Below are 21,808 nucleotides of genomic sequence, written 5' to 3'. Positions count from 1 at the left end.
AAGGTTATGTCTGGTGCAAAGTTACCCAACACCTCATCACTCCCAGAACAGCATTTACTTCCGCAGCGACAAAAACGGGATCAGTGAATGGAAAGAAGAATAAAGCTGCATTCAGGGCAATCCTTGGAAGACTAATTGTTAGAGGTAGGAAAAGAAACTGACCCTCAAAAATACAGCCAGAGCTATAACGGAGAGGTTTAGCTCAAAGCATATTTACTTAGCAGAATGGCCGAAACCTAAATCCAATCCAGAATCTGTGATAAGACTTAGAAATTGCTTTTCAAAGATGGTATCAATCCAGTATAAGTGAGCAAAGCTGGTAGAAAAACACTACAAAACACTTGCGATGGTAATTGCAGCAGAAGGTGGAGCTACAGTGTTTATTCAGAAGGCTGAAAACAAATCCATGCCACAATTCACAGATCTCACTTTATAAAAAAATTTAAATAAAGAGTGTCATAGTTTCTCCACTTGGCAATTGTGCATTACTCTGTGCTGGTCTGTCACATAAAACAAACACATTGAACATTTGTGATTGCTACATGGCATGTCTAAAACCTCGGGGGATGTTAATCATTTTCCACAGCCACCCATCACCTACAGCATCATAGATGATTTCCAGTGGTTGTGACTCAACGTGGAGCCGCTGGTTGGCGCTCTGATCCAGCGGGTTGGTCTCAAACAGGATGCAAAGCAGCGGAGTTCCTGTTCCTGTGGCCGCCTTTCTTGACGAAAGGAGGGTCGGTGCCGGCTTCTTAGTGGCCAGACCGGTGACCTCAAACAAAGTAAGCTGGGCTGTGACACTAACAGAAATATCCAAAAAGTAATCTGATCACGCTTTCAGATAAATAAAAATAGGAAGTATAATTTGCAGTAGAAAACAGGGACAAAAACAGCCCAGAAATAAGCCTGGACATACCTAATGGCTTGTGCTCCAGGTCGCTGTTTTAGCGTTGACTTGAGATCCTCCACAGTCAGTTTGATGATCTCATTTTTGTCCTTCTTGTCCTTGATGGACACAGACAATCTTTCCATATGGAAATTGACCTTCATGTCTACAAACTGAAAGCAAATAACATGTCAGTTAGTAATTTTAATAAGCATACATTCGTTGCCATCAGTCTGCAGCTGGTGTTCATGCTCCAGCCGCTGGATTAATGTTTAACCAAACTGGTTGTGCCGTCAGCGCTGAAAAATGCTGTTTTGTTTGCCATTGCAATAGATTTAAATCAGCAAAATAGTCTTTTAGTTCATGTTTTCAAGTCCCTGTGCAGTAAAGATCAAACGAACTGATACGTCAGTCTTAGCCTGCGCAACGTTCAGACGCTATGAAATATTGAAAACCATAAATCCTAATCTCAGAATTTACCGAAAATTTAACTTTGATGCAGGCTGAATATTTACAGTAAATGGTGAAAAGATAACATTTAAATGTAATCTAATATGATTGGTTGGACGTTTCATTGCAATTACAAATAGATTTGCTTGAAATTAAACAATGTTTTGTTATTTTTGTCTCGCAACCTTTTACATGTTTCAATGTAAATTGAGATACACGTTGTCGTGCAGGCGGTGAGAAACAGGAGGACTCAAATAAATATACTAACATCACTGCAGCAGTGTTTCCCCTAGAAATTCTGGGGGGCGCGGGGCTTTCTTCCACTTAGCTTTCCATTAATGTCACAGAATAAAGATTTATACGAGCAGCCATCTTCTGTTTCTCTTTTTATGTTTCTGTCTCTATCGTGTAAATTTATATATACATAGTTATATTTTGTAGGTTACTTTCCTCTCTTCCTTCCTACTTCTTGATTTGATGAAAATCTCTTTAAAATCTAGATCTGTGACAGTTTAGAATATTTTTTAACATAACTTTATTCAATTCTAATTTTATTACATTTGGAATCTGCTTCTGATCCATTCATGGGGTCTATCTTGCAACAAAAATGCGATTTCCAAGAATAAAGCAGCCTTCTGTCTTCAGGGATGGACTCAGGAAGGTGGATTTTTGTTTCTAAAAGAGACTTTTGGTGATTTGCGACAATCAAAGCAAATGGTATTTGAAAATAACCATAGAGCCGTTTACTTGTTGAAAACATTTTTAATAAAATTAACCGTGAACATGCACAGACGTATAATAATTTACTGCATGTCGTAATTTTGTTGTGGGGGCGGGGATTTTTTTTTTGGTGGGGCGCCCCTCTTGTTGAATGGTAGGGAAAACACTATAAGATGAGAGTATACTGTTTATATCCAGATGGTCTATGTTGCTTTAGAATTATACTTTTATGAATTCCAGTAGGTTATTTTTCAGCTGTTTGTCATATTAATCTGCAGCTATTTGTAAAAAAAAAAACAAAAACAACAACAACAAAAAGAAAAAGAAAAAAAATAGGCCAGTGAGATATGTGGGATAAAGCTTTGATTCAGAGACGCCTTTACTTTATGACTTTATTAAAATAATTCCTTTATGAGAAGAAAAAAATATTGAGATAAATATCGCATATAGTCATTCGTCCTGAAAATATCGACATATTATTTTGCCCAGCCCTAGGGGACAGAGTGGTGGAGCTGGAGCCCCATTACAAATTTAAGGATGGGCTAGATGTATTAAAAGCCTTCATTAAACAAGCAGGACTGTTTCTGAAAGAATTAACTCACATCTTTTGGCAGGTTGGGATTTGTTGCAACTTCACTGTATCCGATGGCAGTGTAAAGTTTGGCTTTCTCTTCCACAGTCAACAATTCATCAAATGCTGACGCAAAGAAAACGAAAAAGACAGAAATTAAAAATGTCACTGGCATTAACAACACATATCCTGCTGATGACATTATACTGGTGTCCCTCTTTTGCTGGGTTTAAAACTTCAACTTCTGCTCCCCAACACAGTCCACTGAAAATCCAATTTAGCGTCTTACTTCCTGTCTTGGCCTCTTTGGTCTGCGTCTCAGCCTCTCCTCCCCAGTTCCACATCCAGCTTATCCAACCCTGAGACTCCTCCTCCTCCATCTTCATCCCCGGACGATAAATACGTAGCCCTGCCTTGCTTGCCTGGGGGGAAAAAAATACATTTAAACTCTCTTACACAACCAAATTTATAGTCCATGTCATTGCTGTTCAGCAGGAGCAAAGCTATGAGACGGAAGACGATGCAAACAACAGAGCTTGAGCCTAGATTACTAAATTAATCTAACTTTAGTACTTTTTCTTGCAGTCTGTTTTGCATTGTTTCACCAATATAATATAAACAGATCAGAACACTGATGCCAAACTCGGCTTTAAACAAAAGATGTTCACTTCCTATCCACCAACAGGTTTCATGATACAGAGGGAATCAGTCACCTCAGCTGGTCATAATGTTGTGCCTGATCAGTGTATGTTAGAAAGCGTAAACACGCAACACATCAACGAGAGAGGGTTGCATTAAGTGTCCTTCGCACATTAACACACGACTGGAAGATATTTATCTTTCTGGAGGCCTAGGAAGTTTAATAAATAATGATCACTGATGCATGGACACATCATACCTGGCACTAGATGAAATATACCAAAGCTCAGGCTCTTACCTCCACTTCAGCTTGTTGCCTGGCCAGTGTGATGTTAAAAATATCTAAAGACTTTTCTGTATTCTGTGAATAAAGAAAAAGCATCATAATTAAAACTCTTATTTCTCATCTACTTGTTGCAAGAAATCATTTGTCAATTAAATCAGGATAAGGTTCTGCAACAGCAAACATGAGCATTATTGGCTTAAAATCAATGACAGAGGGAGCCTCAGCGACATGTTTGAACAATCAGTGTCTTCTCCAAACATAAAGGTTGAGCTGTTCTTTAAGAAACCCCCTAATTGTGAGTCTAAAGTCACCTCTAGCTTCTTGAGCAGCTCCTCGCTGGGTTTTTTGCTGGTGATCTTCGTCTTGTACAGCTCTTTGTAACACTTGACTGTTTTCCGGTGCCGCTGGATGTGTTTCCATGACCACATGTGGAGATGTGGCTTCACATCCACCTCCAAGATGCTTGTTATCACGTACTTCCACCTGGAATCCAGGAACGAATCAGCACAAGATCAGATTTTGTATCAGTAAAATTAGATGCACGGCAGACAGTGGGTGTGAAAGGCACTGGGGTGTATATCTGACCATATCTCAGCGTTCCTGTGAACGTGGACATCAGGCCTGTACTTTCTGTACGGCAGATTTCGTGTCATCATATCCACTGAGCCCAGCAGCTCCAAAATGCTAATGTACTAGAAAGACAGGAAGTCAGCGATTACAAGGCAGCAGGGTGTACTGTAGCGCTCTTATCTAATGTTTACCTTAAACGTCTTTATCTTTCAGCCAGATTCTACGGACCCAACAAGAGACACACTTACCTGAGGTTTGTTAAGTTCAATAGCCACCTCACTGAGGTCGACCATCAAGTCCACTTTAGGAGAAGAGAAATCCACATCGGACCTGGGATTCATCCGCAGTTTAGCTTTTGCTGATATGGGGCGAAAAACTGGCAACCGGCAAAAGGAAACACATTTTTTTTTTTAAGCATTTTATAAAAGTATAATGATTTCAAACAATAACCTTATTCTCTGGGCAAGAATAGCCATTTACAAAGGTCTATATTTAGTGGTTGAAAGGGAAAGAGTTTTTGGCACTTTGTCACCACAAATTTAACTTATCTTAATGGGGTTTATGTGACAGAGCAACACAAAGCAGTGCAAATTTGTTAAGCCAGAGACAATCTTTTCCAGTTAAAATCTGCAAAGCGTGTCTTATGCACAGCCAACATTGTACGATCAAGCAGGATGGAAAACATATGAATAATCATGTTTTAAGTTTCGCCACAGATTCTCAGATTTCCAACCAACTGCAGCTCTAACTGCATTTTTAGGGTAATCTTGCTGAAAGGTGAACTTCCACCCAGTCTCAACCCGGTCTGTGACTTCTTATAGTTTGTTTCCTCAACAATAGCACATTTTTTGCCTTTTTTTCCACAAAGGCCAGATTTGTGGAGTACTTGACTTAAAGCTGTCCTGTCAACATATTCTTGCACCTGAGCTGTGGATTCTTTGCTGCTCCTCCAAAGTCACCATGGACCTCATAGGTGCTTCTATGAGGTCGTATTCACAGCAAACTCTTCAGCTGTTTATTTGTGAAATATGCTGAAAAGTACTTCTGGTTTTCCTTGCTATTTTGTGTTGATCTTTGACATTAAATCCCAACAAAAGACTTCCAAGTTTGTAGTATATGTGGCGTTTTGAAGAAATGATCTCCAAAAGGTAATTTATCTCGGTCTCATCAGAGGAATTGTGCAGATATTACAATAAAAGGAGACACTGAGTCACTCACTGAAGTCGTGGCTGACAGGAAGAGAGGGCTGGATTTCCATGCTGCTCTGAAGACACCGCTGTAAAAATGGAAAAGAAAACAACAAATCTGTTAACATGTGACTTTGTATTTCTTTTTACATCACACGTTTCCATCAGCCATATTTAAATGTTTACAAAAAGGTTTTCATGAGATTTCCAAAAGAGCCTTTTCATTGTTTGTGTGTTTTCTTCCCTCTTAAACTCAACTTAATGTTGCCCAGTCCAACCCTAAAAGAAGGCGGCGGTACATTCGGGTGGGTGCAGCTAATTAACAACCTACGGCAAAACAATCGGGAGACTCACCAGGGCTTCATCTGGGCTGTGATTGGAGAAGAGAACCGAGTTGACATTCCAGTAGGCAAACAAGTTGTTCAGCTGAACCAACTGATGATAAGCAAATTACAAAACAACTTAGTCATGACGAGTAATGGAGCAGTTCGCTGTGATGATGCAAAGAGCCGACTTTCTCTATGTGTGGACCAGAGCCTTATCATAAGAGTTGACAAACAGTACAACACCACACAAGAGGCATTTCCTAGTAAACTAAATTAAATAGGTGATGAAAAAAGCTTTAAGGTAAATTTCTTACCTTAAAGAAAAGTTTGGAGTGTTCATCCAGCAAACTGGGTTTCCAGTTATTATCAGCTGTCTGTTGAAGTATTATATTATATTAATTTATATTATTTTTATATTATATATTCTATCACATACTGTATAACTAATTACCTGAAGGCTGAGGTTTTTAAGTGATACTCCGAATGACAAGGGACAGTTTGGATTAGTGATCTGTGAGAGACAAAATAATGAGCTTAGAGACAAACAGAGAAAGGTTGATAACATCTCTGCAGCTTACAAGACAAACGTTCAGTCAGTGCCACTGACACACAGCAGAAATACTCACGTCATCCTCATAGCGAACATGGATGTTAGAGATCTTGACCTGTAGGTTTTTGATGACTTGAGTGACGAGCTTTTCCACAAAGGTGTCCTGCTTCTCCAAGTTTGGGTTCTCTGTCAAAGAAAAGCAATAATAAATGTCTGATCTAAACATGTTTTTTTTTTTCTTCTGTGGCCTGTTTTTTTTTTTAAACAAGATTTTACCTCCAACCAATCTGGGGAGACTAAAGCGAGGACGTCAGACACCCTGCTTAAAAGCTGCCTGGTTACCAGTGTGATGATGAACTGAGGTTTTAAAAATTTATTGCTTCAAACTACTAAGAATTTTCAAATTCTTCAAACTCAAATTAGAAAAGTCCTCAGTTTGCGTTTGTACAAATCTGTAAAAGTCCACTATGAATTTATCGCACACATTAACACCAGGGTTGAGCTTTAAATACAAACCCTGCAGGAACCCACAGGAAGGAAGCTATGAAGGAAGAAGAAAAAGAGGACAGAAAGAAATGAATGAAGGAATAAAAAGGAAAGAATAACAGAGGTGAGGAAAGACAGAAGGAAGGAAGAAGAGAAGAGAACAAAGAAGGAAGAAAGGAAACCAGGAAATAAGGAAAGGGAAGAAGGATGGAAAGAAGCAGCAACATATGATAAAAAAAAACAAGTAAGAAGGGAAGATACAATAAATGAAAAGAAGAAATCACACCAGAAGTAGAGGAGAAAAGGAAGCAGGAAGGGAAGAGAAGAAAAGGGAATGAAAGGCATGAATGGTTGAAGATAGGAGGAAATGAGCAAAGATGGAAGGAATAACAGAAGGAAGCAATAAAGGAGGGAGGGGAAGGAAAGAAAGAAAGGAAAAAAGTTGAAAGGAAGCAAGCAAGAAAGAAAGTATGCATGAAAACAATTAAACACTGTATAACGCAGTAGTTCTCAAATATTGGGGTACGAAGGTATAACAGGGGGGCCCAAATATAGCCTTTTAATTTTTTAACCCCAGACTGTTTGGTCTGAACCTGTGGTCAGTAGCATGAAAAGCGAGGGATTCTCAGTAATCCTCAGAGCAACGTGTAGGATTCTCTCCTTTCACTCCACTAACGAGTTTTATGACTTGTTAAATTAGCGGAAGTGACCTTTCCACCACTAAAAGCCACTAGAAATCTAACCAAATCCATCAGAATACTTCTCACTTACATGTCGATACATTGCCCAACATGGTGAGTTGATTTTGAACATTGCAAACAGGTTAGAAACGTGTTGCTTTTACAAAACATTCTGTGGTCTCATGGTTATTCTGTACATTAGCACCTAGTTAGCGCTATGCTAGCTGTGTTCAATTCAATTCAATTTTATTTATATAGCGCCAATTCATGAAACATGTCATCTCAAGGAACTTTTCAAAGTCAAATTCAATCATGTTATACAGATTGGTCAAAAATGTCATATATAAGGGAACCCAGTTGATTGCATCAAAGTCCCGACAAGCAGCATTCACTCCTGGGGAAGCGTAGAGCCACAGGGAGAGTCGTCTGCATTGTCCATGGCTTTGCAGCAATCCCTCATACTGCGTAAGCATGAAGCAACAGTGGTGTTAACACTATGGTTTGAAACTAATGTGTTATATACTACCCTTAGCAAAAGGCAGTACTTGAAGTTCATTTTATTAAATATACTTAAGAATAAGTATAAGCTTAAGTCTTAGTATTAATGTACTTAGTCTTAGACTTCTGTCTATACTTTTCAGTACAAGTCATGTATACTCCATTACACTTTTAAGTATATAAAATATAGTTTATAAAAATAAAACTTCAAGTACACTGCCTTGTTTGAGTATGAAATAAGTATACTCGTAGTACACTTGAATAAACTACTTTTTACTAAGGGCTGTATTAAAAAAATAAACAATTTTTGGTTAAAATGCCTGATTTAAATTCAGTATAACTGGTTATGTGTTTATAGGTGTGAATTTGTAGTATGAATTTGTGTTTATTGAGGGTTATGAAATACTAAAGATTTATGACATGTGTGAAAATCAATCACTGGGCAATAAACATTTTCCACAACCAGAAGTAGTTTATATTATTCATAGCACAACAGCTTCACTGCATAGGTAAAGTAGCTATGAAAATTGGTTGATGAATAATATTAATAAATTCCAGAAAGAGAATAAAACTTAATGTAAAAGTAATTTGTCTTTACGATAAATGGCTCCATATTATTGTTTCATCTTGTCTATTTTCCATGTATTTTATTGATAAAGTTCGTGGCTACCTAAAAGTAACATGTGCCGTCTTTTCAGAGAGAGAAGTTGCTGTGTTTAGTTTCATCATTTCTTTTGATTGCTTGGATGTTTCAGACTGAATAGCTTTTAGACTGCTGTCAATATCATATAGTTTATAAAATGTTATGAAAAGTTATGGTTGTTTGAAATCATTGTTATAGAATTTAACTGTTATAAAATGTAATTTTTTTTTCATTCTTCAAAGGGGAGGCGCAGAAAATATTTGAGAACCACTGGTCTAAGGGCAGATTCTGGAACTACAAATACTTTTCAAAACATGGAAAATAACTCAATCAAATCTCAGAATTTTCCCAACTGCACATCAGAAACCTGGCGAGAAACCAGTGAAAGTTAACTTTCAACGTTGCACACGTCCCACCAGCCACTGTGCACTGCCATGAAGCTGCCTGAGAGAAAAGTGTTACAAGTTTTCCCTCACTAATATTAAAGACAAATGTGTCTGTTCTGTTCAGAAGTATTTCCAGTCACAAAAACCACAAATAACCATTGCCTGGAAACGCACTCCGACTCCAATCAAGTACGCCTGACTAATCAACCAGCTGCATTAGCAGATCATTTATATCACTCAATGAGGAGCAAATAGGCAAAAAACATCCATCTTTGTCACACACTATTACTATATTTGGTGGGTCTTTAAATTCTTTATAATTGTTACACATCTCTTTCTCTTTAAGAATCAGAGCTGGAGTCTGACCTTGCTCTGCAGCCTTGAGCTTTGTCTCCTCTATTCGCTTGAGCTCCCTCTGACGAGCCTCCTGTAGCTGCTTCTCCTCCTTCTCTGCGTCGTACTTTATGCCTGGAATCAAATTGACACATTATATATATATATATATATCAAATGGAAACAAACGGTATCTTATATGTCACTACAACAGTGTTAAAAAGGATAAATTGGTGAGAGGCCTGTTTCACCACAAGTAGGCACTGTGCTTGTAGTGTGACTATGTATCAGACTGAAATGGAGAAAAATCTATATATATTTTAAATACTATTCAATAGTTCAAAGCCTGATACTAAAACATACATATTTTGAATGTTGGCCATATTAACAAACTATGAGCAGTCCAGATAAAGTATTGTTGATTTTATCTCTATTTTCAGATGGTTTGAATATTATCAGTCTCTCATTACAGCAATGAATCTTTCCTGATTTGCTAGAAGCCTCCCTTTTAAAGCTGCTTCTAAAAAGAGAAAAATCAATCTAGACAAACGATGAGCCGAGTATCTCAAACCGCATTGCTTAGTAAATTGAGAAGGTTGAGCATAAGCATTTAAACAGTCGCTTAACAAAACATGTTTGGGCCCCGAAGGACTCCTTAAAAGGTTTGATGAATGAAGAATAACTTGAAATTGTGTTAAACTCAATGCTGTAATGCTGCTAGGGCAAAGTGCTGCTTGTGACATGACTCATTAGGAGATCCTACAGGACAGGTTAGATGGAGAGTTTTACATTTCTGGCACAGTAGTACAATGTCCCCTGTGCTTTGTGTTGCACTTCATGAACCTTTATCAGAGCACTTCCATATCTCCTGTGGAGTCCCCCCAGGGCTTGATACAAAACTTTCATCAGGAAGCAGATTATGTACAATTATATTCATCTCTAACCCCCAAAGTTCCAGGATCTGTTTTTTGCTTTTTGCTTAGCAGCCTTGTTGACATAACCTCGCTTACGGTTAAACAAAGACATAACTGAGATGATTGATGCTGGAAATGAAATGAACAAGAAGTTCAAATTAAATCTCTTTCCTAAAAGGATAAAAAAAAAGGTCAGAAACCTCAGAATCACTTTTAAAGTGTCCTTACTTTTAATTGCCACATCAGTAATGCGTGGCACTGTAGCATATTGTCACATGTACAGCATCACTGAGGTTTGCTGCATATTTTGTAAAAGGCAAGTTTATTTCTACAGCACCAGTCATTAAGTAACTTAAAGTGGTTAACAAGAAAATAAAGGAAAAAAAAAAAGTTTGTGTCATTTAGTGTGGACCCTTGCAATTCTGTCCTTGATGCTCAGCAGAATAAACTCAAACCTCCATAGAGGTCAGAATACTGCTGCCTGAACGTCAACATGCACAGCGAGAGAGAACATTAGACCAACACTTAAACCTTTCTGCTGGCTTCCTGTTGCTTGATCTGATTTGAATATTTTATTACTAGGGTTTTTTTTTTTAAAACATCTTCATGCATCCTGGCCACACCCGACACGATTAAAACTAACTTATTTTCATATAATTAGACTTTATTTTTAAATGAACATTAAAAAAAAAAATTAAAATTTTTCTGCTTTTGTCTTCAATGATTTTGTCTGTAAATCAACTATTTACTGTTGCCGTTAGCTGACTGCACTTCTATTTACCATTTGTTTTTATGTGTCTTTTTTTCTCTCTGAGTAAAGCATTTTGAAAAAAAAAATTATATTGAAAATATGTTACAAGAATAATAATAATTGTGGATCAAAATGAGAAAAGTTATGGTCCGTCTGACTGGGTGTTAGATGGTGATCTTACTTGCTGTGGGGACAATAAGCAGATAGACACCATCTAACGTGGCTTCCACTGACTGGTTGTAGATGTCCGTCCATGGAATCTTTAACTCCAGACGTCCTATTGACAAATAAAATAAACCAATGAGAAAATATTCATCTAAACAATTAAAAAGAAAGATTTTAAACAGTACTTCACAAGGCTAGCAAATGTACCTATGTGACCAGCTCTCACTTTAAAAGGGAGATCAAGCTGACTCTGCAATACAGAAACAGAAACATGCATTATACACAAGGATATGGTCCGTGTCGGAGCGTAACACAGGGCAGGTTTTATTAACTTAGCTGCAACTCACCAAGGCATTTTCCTTTATGTCAAGATTTTTCAGAACAGCATCACCTACAATGAGAGCGATATTTTACATGCAAACACAACAAATGGCTGTTTTGATATAAGACTCACGTAAAGGGATTAATACACAGTTGAGACTTTAATCAGTTTACTGCTCTAGTCCAACACACTGAACTCTGAAACCCAATTCATTGTAAAACACATACTGCTGAAAACATATTTACATCCAGTATATAAACATACACAAACTTTTATTTTTCAAACCAGACATCAGACATTAAACTAGTCTGAACTTCTCGTCTTCTATTACTAGTCAGTCTATTTGTTAAATGCCAGATTAACAGGCTATTTTTTTTTTTACTTTCTTCAAATTTAGAAGATTGTGCACATTTCTTTAGTAAGTGGTAAAATATCTGCTTAAAACTGTATGACGTCAAACGTTTTGGATTCCCTTCAATAAGCTTTTCCCAGTAGGTTGCTGGAGTTTTGACCACTTCCTTCTGACAAAACTAATGTAACTAAATTAGGTTATTATGCCGTCTTTTCCTCAAACACCTTTTCAGCTCAGCCAACAAATTTTCTATGGAACTAACATCAGGGCTTTGTGATTGGCCTCTGTAAAGTAGGGCTGAACGATTTTGGAAAATAATCTAATTGCGATTTTTTTTCTTAATATTGCAATTTAATGCGATTTTTTTGTCCAGTTTAATTTATCATGTGTTTTAAAATATATACAAACAACAAATCAATTTGTTTCCTCGCCGTGTGGATTAGTTGTTAAAAGACCCACAGCATCTAAACTCGGTGCAGTAATGATTGCGTTCTGCCTACGATATATTTCAATCAAAATTGCAATTTTGACTTTTCTCCACATTAACCACAAGCAACAAAAATGGCCTCTAAATAAAGATGTTTGTAAACAAGGACTATTTTAAATATGTCTATCTATCTATTGATCAGAATATTATTCAAGAGAACAGCTTTTAATTTAATTGGACATCAATCCTTGTTGAACATAAAGTCCAACCAACAAGCAAGTCTATGTATTAAACTGATTGACCTGTACTTATTGCTATGTATGATTATATAAACTCTAAAACAAGTAATACAATTAGATGATCTCACTGCTGCAACTGTCTTCCCTACCATGTTAAACATTTTAGCGACACCTAATGGACGTGTCTAACTCCCTAATTGTTACATAGCCAAAAATTGCAGACCTCTGCGATTTGGAAATTGCATTTTTTTAAAATCACGATTATATTGAAAATGCGATTAATTGTTCAGCCCTACTGTAAAGCATTGGATTTGCTGATCTTAAGCCACTTAGTAACTAACGTGGTAGTACGCTTTGGGTCATTGTCACTTTGCAACCACGGTTTAACTTCCTGGCTGATGTCTGGAGATGCTGCTGGAAATATTTCCTCGTAATGTCTTTCCTCTCGATGCCACCTGTTTTGGGACTTGCACCAGTTCCTCGTGCTGCAAGACACCCGCAACCCTGTGTGTCAGGGTTGGGATGGATGCTTTGGTTGTCACAGCCAAACATTTCAATTTTACTTTCATCAGACACAAAAGACACCTCTCCATGTCTGTGTCACTGCATTTGAAACCTATACTCCAACGTTTTACGTTGATTTTAGAGTATCGGCGACAGCTTCTTCCTTGTTGAGTAGGATTTCAGAACATATTGATGCAAGACGGGTTTCATTGTGGATAATGAAACACTCTTATCAGCTTCTTCACGACATTGTTTGCATTTGTTCTGGGCTTGTTCTACACATTTATGAGCCGTCCCTACTTCCCTCAGCGTCGTCTCACAGGCACACAACAGCTGCTGCTCTTAACACGTTTCCACCTGAATCATGCATGCAAAGGTGATCCCGCCCTGGATTAAAAAGCGGTTAATAAATATGAAGTAATTATAGTTTTAAAAAGTTTTCTTTTGTGTCTCTGAAACTGTTCCACTAAAATAATTCCCTGAAATTGATTCACACACAGTTTCAATAACTTATTCACCTCATTTACTTTGTGTGCCTCTGATGTCTTCTTGGTAACTTACATTTGCTTTTTTTTTCACTTTAATTTAAATAGCTTCTGTCCAAACTCTATTCATTTTATAGTAATAGCTACCTGTACATCATGCTCACAATTCTGCCTACAGTAATATCCACCTGTACATGTATTCATAGTACATGTGAACTCTGTTATAATAATCATCTGTATATTATGCTATTGTACATATCTGTAAAACTCCACCTGTAATATCCACCGATATATTATATTCGGCGCATATCCAGCTGTAAATTTAGTTCACAATACTAGATATCTATATATTATACTCATAGGACTAATCAATCAGTAAAATTCTGTCTATAATGGTATATATCTCTATATTTATTCAGTACATATCCATGTCCTGTACATATGGAACCATTGTTTATCCTGCACTTGCTGCTATTGCACTTCTGGTTAGACCTAAACTGCATTTCGTTGCCTTGTACCTGTACCTGTGTAATGACAATAAAGTTGAATCTAATCTAATCTAAATTCTACAAATGACGACACAGAGAAAGCGTCTCGAACTAAGTCCTCAAATGTCTTCACAAAACCAAAGAATAAGTGACGTGTGAGATTTGACATGGCACGAGAGCTCCACAGTGATGCAGGACCTGAAATAACATGGAGTCATTGATGAGGGTGAAGAGAGTTAAACGGCAGGGTAAGTCGTTACTGTATCTGACGTTTGTTCCGCTGACAGCGCTTGCCTCGCGGGCCGTGAGCAGAGTCCTGCGTGGCTGAAGTCGTGCTTAGGGGTGCCGCCATGACGTCGGTCTGGTAGCTCGTCTAATGTGGCTGTTATCTTGTTAGCTGGTTAATGACAGGAGCTTGTTCACATGGCGCAACATTCCCTGATCGGATTGAAACGTGTTTGGATTAAAAAGGAAAAAGAGCATTCCGAATGCAGTACGTATGGTTCTCAAAATCAGATAATCAGACCATGACGTGTGTTTACTTGCTTCAAGCTTTATTCTATGTAGAAACTCTCGGACATTAGAAGAGTTGTTGAATTTCCATCAAACAACTGCAGAAGTTTTGCGCTTCTTCATGCGGAAAATAACAACATGCAGGTGTGTTGGTTCTGACTGTTCTGAGAGCACAGAATGGACCAGTACCAGGTTCAGAGATGGTTGAGACTTTGCTTTCCATAATTATGCCACAGGCTCAGCAACTCATGCTGTTGCTGTTAAAAGAATGGGAAAAAAATTATGATCATTCCAAAATGATGAAGTGCTGCGGCCCCGGCCTCCACGTGCGTGCGCAGTAAGTTCATGAGTTAGTCGGAGAAAGTGTTTAGATGGACGCTGGTCGGATTATGGGTCATAAAGCAGCCCTCTCAATCAGCATACAATTTCATTTTGGTGGTAATGATTTGTTGATTTTAAGTTTTAATTTGTTGGCTGAGTGACGGTACAGAATGAGAGAGAGGAGCAGGGCTCTAAACTAACTTTTCAAGAATCAAAAGTCTTTATTGCTGTTATGTAACTAGAATGACATTTTGGTCAGACACTCTGACTCTGATAAGAGGCAGACCAGAATAAAAACACTAACAGATAAACAAGGCGTAAACATCCCTAAAGGACAACCTAAAAAATGTAAAACCCTCAGAAGAAATAAAAGGTATTAAATATCTAACACTCTGTCTGACTTTTCAAAGAAAAATTTGAAAACTTATAGAATAAACATCATTGGAAAAAAAAAGTACAAGAAAGAAAGCAGCATATAGTATTTATATAAAATGCAACTTGTGCTGAAATGGTATGAAATGGGCTGGAGGTTTATTTGATTGTCAGAAGTGGCGTTTTTGGACTGGTTGCATTGTTATGCCCAGTTATTTCCCTAGATGCACTAGTTCAAGGGCGAGGTTCAACCTAACTGCATTTTACACCCCAGTTTTACAGCTTCACTATTGTTATTTTAAAATCACCGTTAATATAGACAACACTGACTATTAAATGATTGACTTACAATCTAGTAAACAAACTTCTTTATTAGAAGCAAAATGATTGATTACCTAATATTATTGTAACAGAACACCTAAGTAGCAACTATTTCTTTTTGTGCACGTATTAGCTCTTTCAGTCCAAATGTTCTATTTTAGAAAAAAGAAACGTCACGGTCCAATTCATCGATTAATCTTTATAATTGACCAATTAATCAATTATTAAAAGAATCGTTAGCTGCAGCCCTAGCTCTAACCAATCAGAAGCTTACAAAGTATGGCCATCATTATCTGGGCTTTATCAAATGCATTAAAGCCCTGGTGTCGAACACAAACCCTGCAACTTGAGGATGCGTCCCTCGCCCTACACGCCTGAATCAGACGGCCAAACTGCCTCACTAGAGCTCTGCTAATGGGCTAATATTTAACTCTCATGTGTTGAAGCAGAGACGCGTCTAAAAGCTGCAGGACACCAGTCCGGATTATTAGAGCTTAAGGCCACTGGGTTAAAGGCTTAGTAGTGATTTTGGTGGATGTAAACATCTGATTTTGAAGAAATTAAAAAAAAATATTAAAAAAAAAGGTCATTCTCATATCTAGCAAATATAAATAATTCTTTAACTGCATTTTATCAGACCTAAACAGGAGAAGTTTAGTCTGATTTAGAGCCAATGAAAATAAAAGCTTGTTTCACAGCTTATATGTATATCTGGTTTCATCACTACATGAAATACTACATAAGATGAACACAGAGGGGGAATGAAGATGCAGGCTTTGTCTACTTGGACAGTAAAAAAATATTTAGAACACCAAAAACTATTTCTGCATCTGATCATGTCAGCAGCAGCCAACAATGTATGATTTCAAACACACCTACTGTAATCCTATGTGTTACAGGTTCTTGGTAACTGAGTCAAAGTTCTCGGAACGAACCTGAGACGAATCTTAATCTCACTACAAAGAAGGGCGGGACCATGAACTCATCCATTCCCAGTAACTTCAAAAGATCAAAATAAGGTTGTTGTTTTAATTTTTTTTTAATAAATGCACTAACATGAGAGAATGTCTGGAGGAAAAAAAACATAAAGGTACATCTTCTTTCATCTAAAACACGCAGCGACCCGTAACACACTAAACGTCAAGCTGACAAACAGAAAGTGACACTGACAGCTGGGAGAGGCTCCCTGCAGACAGGACTGGAGGCTAACGTCGCTAGCACCTAGCCTGCTAGCTTAGCTGGGTGTCTGCTGGAAGACGAACACAAGTTGGGTTACCTCCCCATATGCCGAGCTTCAGCTGCGAGCTGTCGAGGTTCACAACGTAGTCCCCTAGGAACCGGTTGAGGACGTCAACGACCACGCTCTCAAACACCATGTTGACGCTGTTCTCATCTGTGTTTCACCATGTTTACATCCAGTTGGCTTCTTCTCTTGGAGCTGTCTCAACGTCAATTAGTAAGACGTGCGGAGGGGCGGGGGAGAGCAGGGACGTGGTTACGTCACGCTATTGCAGCCGAGCGTGACCAAGGTATGGCAGGTCGTTGTGAAATATTTTCAAACGCCCTTAATTTTGCTCATTATGGATCCTTTACCTGCCAGAATTAAAATAAAAGATAAATGAAGCAACATCCGTCTTCAAAAATTGAAGGTGGCTTACAATGATGCACTTAGACTTTTGTTAAATAAACCCAGATGGCCCAGTGCCAGTGAACTGTTTGTATCTGCCCGAGTCAGCACTTTGATGGCTGTCTTGAGAAAACTTATGTATAGATTTATTTGTCGCTTGAATGAGTCTAATAATAAAATCATACTACTGTTGGCAAATGTTAAATATAGTGCAATAAAGTACTCTTCTGTACTCTGGAGACATTGGTATGATTGCCTCTTGTAAGGCTAGAAGTCATGTGTTTGTATAGTTTATTTTTTGTACTTTTTATTCTTATATTGTCTTTGTATTCTAATTTGTATGTAATCTGGACTCTGAGTCTGTAATAAAAATCTATCTATCTATCTAACCAAAAATGTCATGTTATGATTTCTATGTCTGTGTAATTCTATTTGTACAGGTTGTTAATTTGTTCAGCTATTGTTTCTGAAAATTATTTAATTAGTCAGTTCGTTGGTTAAGCAGTCCTTAGCAAAAAGTAGTATAATTAAAGTAAATTTTATTAAGTATACTGAAGTATAAGTATAAGCTTAAGTTTTCGTGTTAAAGTACTTAGTGTTAGACTTCTGTTTATACTTTGCCGTATAAGTCGAATATGCTTTTACAGTTAAGAATATGAAATATAGTTTATAACAAGTAAAACTTCAAGTACACAGACTGATTTTAAGTATGAAATAAGTATACTCATAGTACAATAAAATAAACAATGTTTTTTTAAGGGAGGGCTAGACAATGTGACAAGTCAATGTGCAACACAAGTAGTACATGGGTCCATATTCTTTCCCATTGGCTGAATCTGTATCTCTTTCAGAAAACCCTTTCAGTTGGAGCTTATACATAGGCTACCTGTGGCACATATGATCCATGGTAATGGGACAAGCCAAAGGTACAAGAACAACGAGGCAACATTATGATCATATGTTGTTGATTGTTGTCGCAACAAGATTGGTGAATGACAAAGGACGTTTTGTGAATTTAACACAGAAAGCACAGGGGGGGAGCCATCATAGGTGTTGTGACACAGAGACCTGCTAGATAATAGAGATAGGATAATTGCTTGACACACATTTCATGCACATTGACATGTTAGAGACGCTTTGTGGTACACACTGTTCTGTGTATTGCAGAACTACGATCTGCAAAAGGCTAGCTATTAAAGTGTAAAACAGCTTGCCCTACTCGCACAAAGCCTGAACTTTATCACTTCCTACAGCGAGTAAATGATAACAGAGAATTTTATGAATTGTGAAAAAACACAATAATTGGAAATTACTATCTTTATTGACAAAAACAAAAGTTACACAAATACATTTTCTGTGACCACGCCAATCGGGTAATTGTTTTTTTTTTTCATGAACTTCGGAATAAATAGCTTTTTATCTAAACTTCCTCTTTTCATTCTGAGATTAAAAAAAAGGTTCCTCTTAATTCCATCCTTAACCTTCTTATGAAGGTGTTCATTTCTGTATTTAGATCATGATGCGAGTAATGTCTCACATTCATTGATTGTGTTCTGTTTTAAAACCGATCAGCAAATATCCACCACAATTTTAGACATTTGATCAGAACTTGAACAGAATCTAACATGGATCTGGATCTTTCTCAGCAGGATTTTGGTTTCAACAGATTTGGCGTTGTACATTTTTGACAGAACATTTAAGTTTGCATTTTGTTTTAAAAATGTGGAAGAAAAGGAACAGCAACATGTTTCATATTGATGCTGCAATGAAAAGTCAGGCTTTAGTGACACAAATTAAAGCCTTCTTATCTACAACTTTCTACATAAGCCATCTGGATTTTTTTTTTAACTGTGCAGTGATTCAGTGCTTTGTGCCTCTTTCTCCAATACATCTTCAATTCAGTGTAGGTATTCAGTGTTAATGATGTGTTTTCTACAATTCAGAGCGCAAAACAAGAAAACGTGCCAAAACCTGTCGGCAAAAGTAATAAGTAGGTTAAACTTAAAAACACTAAGTGAACCTCTGATGAACCATGGTGACAGTTTTGCTTCATCAAAAGCTCTGCAAAACATTGAATTACTAAGTTATGTACATTTATTAAAGAAAGGAGGAAATGGAATAGCACAACATCACAATAGCAAAACAAATATGCAGTTGAGGAGCATGTTTGTTGTTTTCGTACCTAAAACACAGAAAACATCCTGCTTGCCGCATCAGCATGGGCGGTTCTAGACAGGGGCCAACAGGGGCCAGTGCCCCTTTAGAAATGGCAAGGGCCCCTGAAGACATAAAACAGAATCTATTTCTTATGATGATATGTGCTGGAACAGAAATCGTAACTGGTCGGTCCCTTGGACCCATTTCATTTTTTACGTTTACATTTTTTCTTTTAAGAATAATTTTAAAATGAATGTGCTTCACTTTTAGCTTCAGCCGTATTAAGATAGGATCACAGTTTTCAGGGGTCTGCAACCCTGCGGTTCCAGAGACACAAGTAGCTCTTTGGCTCTCTTAATATATTAAACTATTCAATTTCGTCCAGTTTTTCCTGGTTTATTTCTGTTTTTTTAGTGCCCCCTTAAAAAAAAAAAAATAGGCCCCAACCTGGACCCCAGGTAAATACGGTCTAGAACCGGTTCTATTTTTTAAGTCTGCTACGTCGTTATAAAGTCTAGGCATCCTTCATTTTAGAGTTGTGTCCCCGAAGACATCTCAGTTGTATACCTTTGACTTATGCTGCCCTTTGAGCAAAAATGACTAAACATGATCAAAGTACTAACAAAATGCAACGACCGTGGCATTACAGACAAATCTTTTAAAGACATCCTGTCTTTACTAAACACATAACATCCAGATCTGCTCCTACACTCGTTCGTCAGAGGATAACAGCTGGGATAGTGGTTTACAGAGAATCCTGATCACCGTTCCCCTCCTCAGTGCCCCCGCCGTGGCTTTATCCAGCACCTTCAACCGGAGCCGCAGCTCCAGCAGATCCTCGCGGCTCAGTTCTGTGAAGTAGAAATCTTCATTGAACACGGGGAAACGGCAGTTCCTGATGGTGGCGCTCTCCTGCTGCTGCAGCTTCCCCGGGGTCAAGCACAGATTCACGGCACAGTTCAGGGTTTGCCGTTCCGTTTGGTCCAGCAAGCCCTCCACGGACACCACGCGCACTCTGATAGTGGAAAAGACCGAGGGAGCGTCGTTGGAGAACGTGGTGTGCTCAGCGGAGAGGCGGACTCGGCCTCTGCCCTGCAGAGGAAGGACGTGTTCGTGCTGAAGTCTCTCCTGGCAGTGGAGGAAGTCCAGTGGATGGAGGAGAGGTGGGGACAGGGTGGGTTGGCTGTTTCTCAGAGGTTGACCAGCTGCAGGAGGAAGCTGGTAAACTAAGACCTAAATTATTCGTTGACCTCATGCTTTTGTCCATGCTATCAATCAACGAAGGGCAGGAGACCGTTTCTTTAAGACAGTGGCTTCTGGATTTTACATTTCTGGATGGTTTGGCGCTGGAAGGGGTTTCGGCTTCTGTGCTTCTGGACGCAAACAATGGGAGAAACCCTGAAAAGGTTTTCTTTAGCGGGGTTGCCTCCTTCGCCTGTCGGGGCGTCGTGGCGGGGGTGCGCCTTTCGAACGTGTACACGGGCCGTTTTGAGTGGAACAAAGACTCCTTCCTTCGAGTGTTGGGGCTCTCGTACATCCCAGCCAGACCGTAGCACTCTGCAGAGAACGGCAAAGGTTTTCTCGGCGCCCTCTCAGGCCCTGATGGCTCTTCACTCTTTTCCTTCATCAGCTTCGTTTTTGCTTGGGCGGTATTTGAACAAGTGCTGTTCTTTGGTGTCATTGGTGTCGCCGTGCGGCTGTCCAGGTGCAGGGCTGTCATCTCGACTTCTGGCGTCAGATGTCTCTTGCAAAGCCGCGGAGGCAGGCAGAACTCAGGGATGTTATCTGGAGTGATGATGTTCGTGTGCAGATTCTGAGAGAGGCTGGTCTTTGAGTAGAAAAGGGCATCCTCGCCCCTCTTTCCAATGTGACGACCCAGCTCCAGAGGAGCGCTCTCCATACTCTCCCTGATCTTCCCGAGGAACCACATAGTTGATTGTAGATTCTGCACTCAAATCGCAAAAACTCTCTTTAAAATAAACGTGAACCTTTTTATTTTGGCAAAATCCAGAACTCTTTGTTCATTAGGTTTTTCCGAAAATACACGACGAAACTTTATTCTCCCACCTGCGATGTTGAGATGTGCTCTTCGCTGAGCAGGGGTCTGCAGGCGTGTGACGAATGTGAGTGGTTTTAAAGGGTAGTGTGGGTTAGTGCGTCACTGGTCCACCAGCCCCCGCATGCATCGGAAAATTTTGTACAGGCATGCATCCCCCAATATGCCTGAAAGGGTCTGACTGTGTGTGAATCTGGGTGGGTGTCACATCAGATCAGGTGCACTGAGGTGCATGTTGCTGTGATGTCGGCTTATCTGAATTAGATTTCCTTTCAGATCAATGCTTCAATGCGCTTTGGGGAATGAAAATGAGTCACAAAGTATTATAAGAAACACTCCAAAAGTGCAATATAGTTATTTAATTAATGTTGCGCATGAATTTGACGTTATAATAGTATTAAACCCATTTTTAGTGCTTTACACCACAAAGTGCTTCAGGGGACTAAAAACTGGAGATGTTTCAACATATAAAAGATAAAAATAAATAAACCTATATATCCACAAATTTTAACATACACTAAAAACAATGAAAGCCGCTAAGGCAGGGTAAGGCCAGTTTATTTATAAAGCACTTTTCTGT

General features: G+C 38.6%; 2 protein-coding genes across 4 annotated transcripts in view; both read right to left on the bottom strand.

Annotated features, from left to right (window-relative positions):
• Window positions 1-16,856, bottom strand: part of vps13a (vacuolar protein sorting 13 homolog A) — a 58,823-nt gene extending 41,967 nt beyond the window's left edge. The window contains exons 1-18 of one of the 3 annotated variants that reach the window (XM_036143775.1): window positions 16,665-16,856; window positions 11,392-11,435; window positions 11,252-11,294; window positions 11,061-11,156; window positions 9,248-9,349; window positions 6,265-6,374; window positions 6,090-6,149; window positions 5,953-6,012; window positions 5,667-5,747; window positions 5,344-5,401; window positions 4,374-4,501; window positions 4,141-4,247; window positions 3,867-4,038; window positions 3,568-3,630; window positions 2,920-3,052; window positions 2,662-2,756; window positions 920-1,062; window positions 602-803 (exon numbers count right to left, since the gene is read on the bottom strand). In XM_036143775.1, the coding sequence (XP_035999668.1) occupies window positions 602-803; window positions 920-1,062; window positions 2,662-2,756; window positions 2,920-3,052; window positions 3,568-3,630; window positions 3,867-4,038; window positions 4,141-4,247; window positions 4,374-4,501; window positions 5,344-5,401; window positions 5,667-5,747; window positions 5,953-6,012; window positions 6,090-6,149; window positions 6,265-6,374; window positions 9,248-9,349; window positions 11,061-11,156; window positions 11,252-11,294; window positions 11,392-11,435; window positions 16,665-16,764 (1,797 nt within the window). In that variant the 5' untranslated portion in view covers window positions 16,765-16,856. The remainder of the gene's footprint in view (window positions 1-601; window positions 804-919; window positions 1,063-2,661; window positions 2,757-2,919; window positions 3,053-3,567; window positions 3,631-3,866; window positions 4,039-4,140; window positions 4,248-4,373; window positions 4,502-5,343; window positions 5,402-5,666; window positions 5,748-5,952; window positions 6,013-6,089; window positions 6,150-6,264; window positions 6,375-9,247; window positions 9,350-11,060; window positions 11,157-11,251; window positions 11,295-11,391; window positions 11,436-16,664) is intronic. The other 2 variants (XM_036143772.1, XM_036143774.1) reach the window with 2 other exon arrangements.
• Window positions 16,857-19,742: 2,886 nt separating this feature from the next.
• Window positions 19,743-21,231, bottom strand: LOC105915989 (C2 calcium-dependent domain-containing protein 4C). Its single transcript, XM_012850281.2, is given in 2 exon segments — window positions 19,743-20,351; window positions 20,353-21,231. Coding segments are annotated over 2 exon segments (1,224 nt in total). The 5' UTR covers window positions 21,103-21,231; the 3' UTR covers window positions 19,743-19,877.
• Between the last annotated feature and the right edge of the window lie 577 nt (window positions 21,232-21,808).

This window comes from Fundulus heteroclitus, chromosome 12 (assembly GCF_011125445.2).
Source record: "Fundulus heteroclitus isolate FHET01 chromosome 12, MU-UCD_Fhet_4.1, whole genome shotgun sequence".
NCBI classification, from domain to species: domain Eukaryota; kingdom Metazoa; phylum Chordata; class Actinopteri; order Cyprinodontiformes; family Fundulidae; genus Fundulus; species Fundulus heteroclitus.
The sequence above is the reverse complement of the archived record's forward strand: the minus strand, read 5'-3'. Positions and strand labels throughout refer to the sequence as shown.